A 6,390-nucleotide genomic window follows, 5' to 3' on the forward strand; every position below is an offset into this window, starting at 1 on the left:
CCTCGGCATCGACTCCTCTCGCCGCCTGCGGGGCACAGGGCCTGGGCCTGCCCGGATCGCGGTGGGCGACTGGGGCCTCCCGACCGCCCCGCATACACGCACACCCAGCGCCCCACCATACACACCCGGGGAGAAGCTGAAATCCACTTCCAGGCGCCCACCGTCCGCCCACGGCCCTGGACTGCGCTCCCCGGGCGCTACCAGCAGCAAGAGCCCCGGCTCCAGCGCCCACCCGGCCCCAGCGCCCGGCACCGAACCAGGCATCACAGGAGCTCTCAGAAAAGTGTGTTTTAATCAAAGAATGAGAGAGGGGTCCGACGAGGTCAGTCGTCCCACCGACGGATTTATTTTATAGACAAGATACTGTTTTTAAAAAAAAAAACAACGCATCATTTTGGCCATTTTTTTTTTTACAGTGAGCAATTATATATACACACATTATAAACACTGATATAAAACACAATATCTACATCTACTTACATGGAATTAACCTACTTGTTTGCCTGTGATTAATTTTAGTCACCAAGGAGTCAGTTGCTCTGCTTGAATCGGACTGTACTATATATACCCTTAACACCTGGGTCAGGTAGGTACTAAGTCATAGTACAAAACAAGCATTTATTGTCAACTATAGCTGACAAGAACACATACACCCCCAAGAGTTCTGAAATGGTTTTGGATTTAAGGCAGCAATATAAGTAAGACATAGAAAAGTAAAGAATGTTTCCTTTAATAGCCCAAGGCTGCCTGAATTTCAGCCCCCTTTTCAAGGCACAGCTCTGTGGGCTTCTTTGATTTTCTTTAAGTGAGATATCAACAGATAATGGATACGTCATTCAAGAAAATTCTTTTAAAATCTTTAAAGTTATAACTTAAAATTTAACGAAAGCTCACAATTATTTTTTATAAATAAAAATTGTCTTGGAGGTGCATTTAATCAGTGTAGAGTCACTTTATCAGAGAACCAGTACATTAACCATTTCAGTACATTAACCATTTCTTAAGGCAAAATTAAGGTTTCACTGTGAATTTGTTATATAGCCAGTGAACCAAATATTTTAGGTTTCAAGAATGCCAGAACATTGATTCCTGTTTTCATACAGTTTTCCAGCTTATCTATGGAGATTTTTCTGGAGCAAATGTTATTTCCAAGTCCAGTTTTCCGAGCATGCCAATGTCAGTGGTTATCATCCAGCATTAAAATAACCTTTATCACCCTCAATGTCCACTTCCTGATCAGAATCTTCTGAAATCTCTGATTCAAGGTCTTCCTGGGAGGCAGGGGAGGGCGAACACTGAGAGCTATCCAAAGCACCTTTATTCTGTTCACTGGGCAAGTCTTGCCTCTGGTCACAAGGATTGTCTAGACTTTCCAGTTCTTCTTTTTTATTGCTTTGAGGGTTCTCCTAAATAAAGGGAACGAAAATGGTATGATCATGAAATATGAAGAGGTGAGAGACCTAAATCAAAATGTCTTCATCCTCTTCCATCTTTCAGAATTTTAGTTTATCAATTGCTTTCATGTATAATTTTTATTCAGAAAATAAATACTTGTGCTTCTTTCTCACTTTGAAAGAGATAAAGACAAAAGTTCCTGACATAGCAGAGAAACATTATACTCTTGCCAGATAAGAACAACCAGTCATGAATATGTATTATGTGAAATGAACACTTAAATCCAATCCAGACCCATAGTCTCAAGATTCTTAAAAGTATAGGTGGGGAAAGAAATCAGATCACTAAGATACACATTATCTTTATAACACAAATATTTAAACCTTGCCAATTAACATTATCTTCTAGACATTTAAAAACTATGGATGCTAAATTGTAGGTAAGTTAAGGAGGAAATTAAAAATTATTAGCTGGAATCCTTTTGCATCCATTTTCTGTAGTAAGTTTACAAACACATGTAAATGTGTGTGGCAAGTTACATGGCAAAGGGAAAAAATCAGAACTGGAAGAGAGACAAATACAACCTACTTAAAATCTGGGGAGAATTTCTAGAAAAAATACCTTTTACATAGGAACCACTATTTTTAAATTCTTTGACAAAGACTGTTGTCAAGTCTTTGACCAAGAACTAAATAAATTGATGAATTTTTAATCCTAGAATGGACATAAACACTATAAAAATATGACATACAGTTAAGCTTTTTTTAAAGCAGGACTCTAGAATATATTCACCAGGCATGCAGCTAGGTTAAGAAATGGATGCACAAGGTCATCAATTAAGAGGGAATCTGCAAATTTTAAAATCATGTTACAATAATGAAATTATAGGAATCTTATTTTCTGTTTCAAAGTGGCCCTTGTGATACCATCTTGTTTTAAAGTAGGCATGATCACTAAATTTAAAAATGCACACTGTCTTCAACTTCCCCGCTTGTATTATTGGTTCAAAAATATCTTTTTTATTATAAATTGTATTTACACTAGCAAATAAACAATTCAGCAGTTTTCAGGTAACTTTGGAGAATATATTCAGATTAGGAAATCAAAAACAAATCTTTAGCTTTAAGTCAATAGAGCTTTAAAAACTGAATTAGCCTTAACTTTTTATCTCATGTTGCGTAACAAGGTCACTGGAATAATGTTAGAAAGTTTAAGCTGCTTTTTACAGAGACTTGACTATTCTTTACAAGATTTATATTCATTTAAGAGCTACGTTAGATAGAAAACAATTTTTTAAACTCTTTGATACTTAATTATAAAAAACAGTGCAAACAAGACTTAAAGGTGTTTATTTCCTTATATTTGCCCTGAGCTCTGCCTGGTTTTATTATGGCTGTGTAAATAAAAGAAACAATTTTCTCCCAAAGATAACTGCTTAAGTAATTTACTGTCAATTACTTTATCTTTCCTGCGTTAATTAGATAAACAACATATGGGGTTTATAAAACAATTAGCCGGGAGTTTTACTAGCCAGTGTGTGAAAACCCAAGCATAATTGATAGAGGAACTGCATTAGGTGCTTTTAACATTACTGCCACCTGAGCAACTCATCCTGCATTTCAGCAGGACTATTTGCCTTTTTAATCAAGGTGAAGAGGTTAAATAGTCTCTCAAATGACTTTTGCATACAACCCATAACAGGCCTCACATTGAGATAACATGATAAAAATATTTATTTCCATAGAAACAGAACCATGTCCATACCTGTTTTAGTCTTCTCCATTTAGCGCGGCGATTCTGAAACCAGGTTTTGACCTACAAGAAAGAGAATGAAAACTTCCCGTGAGCCCGCAATCTGGAGGGCCCGGGGTAGGTGGGGCGAAGTAGAGCCGGAGCGGCGGGGTAGACCAGCGCTCCAGGCGTTGCGCCGCCGGGCGAAACTGCCCGGGTGCACCTTGGCTCCACATTTCTCTTCCACCCCGCGACCCCAGCCCAGGAGCTTGTCCTAGCCCGCGGGCGCGCTCACCTGCCTCTCGCTAAGTTGCAGCATCTTGGCAAGACGCTTCCTCTCTGGCGGGGAGAGGTATTTCTGGGTCTCAAACTTCTTCTCCAGCTCGATGGTCTGGTCGTTGGAAAACCTCACCTGGCCACCTTTCCTTTTATGCAGAGGCCTCTGCAAAAAAGGACTCCAGAGCAGAGGTTTGCCTGTGGACAAGAGCCATGGTTTGTGAGCGCCCAGGAGTGGCCTGGCAGACCCTAGATCTGGATAACAAAGGCAGGAGGGGACGCAGGTGGAAACCCAGTCAGACCCTTTCACATGCACACCGACTCAAGGTTACCCAAGACGCTCCCACCAACAGACATACATGCCCACAGGCACCCAAAGTCACGCATCAAGACGGAGCCCGGCAACAGACCACCCTAGTACACTCAGAGACACGCACACAACCAGAGCTTGATGCAAACACAAATCTTTTGATCCTCAAAAGAACACTCGTTGTAGGTGGAGCTTAAAATACAACCCTCTTTGTCCAGTGGCTGTCGAATTTACACACAACCTTTTGCACTTCTAGGTCCTCACCCTTGGAGAACCTCACTTTCCAAATACCCAGATGTGTATGTACTGTAAAGCGACTGTCACACCACCCGCAGGCGGTCTCGGCCAGGGAGACATCCCGCCAGGCTGTGCCGGGAAGCCCTCCAGCCTGGGCGCCGGCGATGGGTCGCGCGTGGCGCTTCCAATCCAGGCTCGAGCGCGCCGCGGCCTCCTCTGATTTCACACCCGGCCTGCGGGGGCGGCCAGTTAAAGCCACCCCGTGGGCTATGGCAACATTTCCGTCAATGTGTTTCCTGTTGGTCTATCTCGAAAAACCCTTTGCTTCCTCCTGCACAGTCCCAGCAGTAACCCAAGGAAACCCAGGGCGCGCTTTGTGAAAACGTTCGTCCTCAGGCCCAGCCGAGCTCAGGGTCCCTCTTTGGCCCTTAGCAGGAAAACAGAGTCACGCCGAGACCGCGGCACGAACTCTCCAAGTTTGAATTAAAAAAAATACAACATAATAGCATTTAAAAAAAAAAAGAAAGAAAGAAAAGTAACCCCTTCCAGATCTCTGTAACGATGAGAAAGGAAGGTGGATTGAGCTAGAGGTGACACCACAATAAAATGACATTAAATGCTAATTAATGAAAATGTTGGTTGTCTCCATGTTCCCTACAGAAGCTGCAAACAGGGAGTAAGTTTAAATCCCTGGAGGCCCAAGGCAAGGAGCCCCGATTCCTTATTTACCCTGGAACTTCATATACCAGAGGCGCCAAGGGGCCACCCAGACCTTAGATCGCGGTGGGGGTGCGGGGGAGGCATTTATTTCTAAGGCCACGCACTGAGCAGGCAAACCCAGAAAATTCTATATATCCAAGGTGTCCGTACTACCCTTTCTACTCCAAAGACCGGCTAATCTGTCCGTTTTAGTCCGTCAGTGGACATACAGGCCTTAGCCTAAAGGCTCTGAACGCTGGCATTGTTGGTTTTTTACGTTGTTTTTTTTTTTTTCTCGAGATTTTGCTTACGTCAGGTTTCAGACTGGTGCAAAACAGCCTCAAAAAAAAAAAAAATAGGAAGCAACTGGTTATTTTAGCTGCCATAAAGTCACATCCCACACAGAGGAAATGAACAATATCAGAAAAACGGATCCCGGCTATCAGAAGTCGAGTGTTTCCTGAATTTGTCTGTATTGAGGATGTCGATAAAATAATCAGCAGCGTGCACTACTCCGGGGGAAGGGTCTGCTTCACGCAGCCAGGAAAACACTTAACAGCTTCTGAAACCAGATTTACTCCTATCAAGAACTCAAGATTTCCTGTATGAACGGAAAGGGTCAGGCTCTTGCACTGCACAAGCTTGTTGTACCAGGTCCAGCCCCGTAACCACCCGGGCCGGGCAGCTCTCCCTTGCGCTCCAGGGGCCGCTCCCGGCCCGGGGCGCCTTGGCACTCCCTTCGCCGTCCCTTCAGCGACGGGGGTCACCCCTGGAGACACGCGCCCCTCCCCAGGGCTGCTTTCGGCCGCCAGCCCGCGCGCCCCAGGGCCCGAGACCGCGCGCCCCGACGCCTGCAAGGTGCAGGAAAACCAATCTGAGTCATGGTGCGGTCAAGCCGGGCTGCGCGCCGCCGGGGCCCGCGCCTCCAGTCCCCGCGCGCGCCCGACAGCCGCTTTTCAATGGCTTTTGCCACTACTTTCTACTGCCTCCCCTCCGCCCGCCGCCTCCGGGGCGCTGCCACCTGCCGGGTGGCGCCTCGCTCGCCGCCGCCCCGGCTCGGCCCCGCCATGACCCCGGCCGCCTTACCCAGGGGGTCGTGGCGGAGCAGGGCGTGTGTATAGTCGTTCACCGTCCGCGGGAAGGGGTACAGGGGGCCCCCGAAGCCGCCCGGTCCGTAGGCGGCGGCCAGCGCGGCGGCGGAGTGGTGCGAGAAGGCGGGGTGGATCGGCGTGGGCTCGTACACCGGGGTCCGGTAGGAGGACACGAGGCTGGTGAAGGACGAGTTGGGGGACGGCAGCGTGGGGGCGGGGGTGGGCGCGGCGGGCCCGCGGCCCAGGATGTCCTCGATGTAGAAGGGCGTCGGGTGTGCGGGCTGCAGCAGCGGCGTGGGCGCGTACAGCGGCACCCCTACGGCGCCGGCCGCCGCGGGCCCGGGGTGAGGGTACTGCATGGCTCCGCGGCGCCCCGCGCTAGGAGAGTCGCCGAGCCCCGCCGCGGCGCTACATTTATCCGCGCTCCGCGCTCCCGGCGATAGGCTCTGCCGGCCGCGGGGTGGGGCCGCGCTCTTTGGCCCCTTCCTGCTGCCGGGCCCTGCGGCCAATGGCGCGGAGCCCCGGGAGCCGCCTCCCGCCCCCACCCTTGGCCCGCCCCCGCCGGCCGAGCTCCCCGCCCCCGGGACGCGCGATCGCCCAGCCTCGCCAGACCCTGCGCCCCGATACCCAGCGCCGCCGTCGCTGGGGGCA

The 6,390-nt window shown here is 48.5% G+C and overlaps 1 protein-coding gene across 1 annotated transcript; it reads right to left on the reverse strand.

The window, feature by feature from the left end:
* Positions 1-293: 293 nt before the first annotated feature.
* On the reverse strand, positions 294-6,120 carry HHEX (hematopoietically expressed homeobox). The gene is made up of 4 exons (XM_037495937.2): positions 5,735-6,120; positions 3,422-3,600; positions 3,160-3,210; positions 294-1,406 (listed from the first exon to the last, which is right to left on the reverse strand). The coding sequence occupies exons 1-4, from the start codon at positions 6,096-6,098 to the stop codon at positions 1,188-1,190; spliced, it is 813 nt and encodes a 270-aa protein (XP_037351834.1). The 5' UTR covers positions 6,099-6,120; the 3' UTR covers positions 294-1,187.
* Between the last annotated feature and the right edge of the window lie 270 nt (positions 6,121-6,390).

This window comes from Talpa occidentalis, unplaced genomic scaffold, assembly GCF_014898055.3.
Source record: "Talpa occidentalis isolate TD23 unplaced genomic scaffold, MPIMG_talOcc4v2.1 talOcc4.8, whole genome shotgun sequence".
Lineage (NCBI taxonomy): Eukaryota > Metazoa > Chordata > Mammalia > Eulipotyphla > Talpidae > Talpa > Talpa occidentalis.

Bases quoted from the DNA above. Each gene is read 5' to 3' on its own strand.
- HHEX (XM_037495937.2), bottom strand. From the start codon at position 6,098: ATGCAGTACCCTCACCCCGGGCCCGCGGCGGCCGGCGCCGTAGGGGTG. The intron at 3,601-5,734 runs GTAAGGCGGCCG...TCTTGTCCACAG, and splicing joins GCTCCGCCACGACCCCCTGG to GCAAACCTCTGCTCTGGAGT. The intron at 3,211-3,421 runs GTGAGCGCGCCC...TCTTTCTTGTAG, and splicing joins TGCAACTTAGCGAGAGGCAG to GTCAAAACCTGGTTTCAGAA.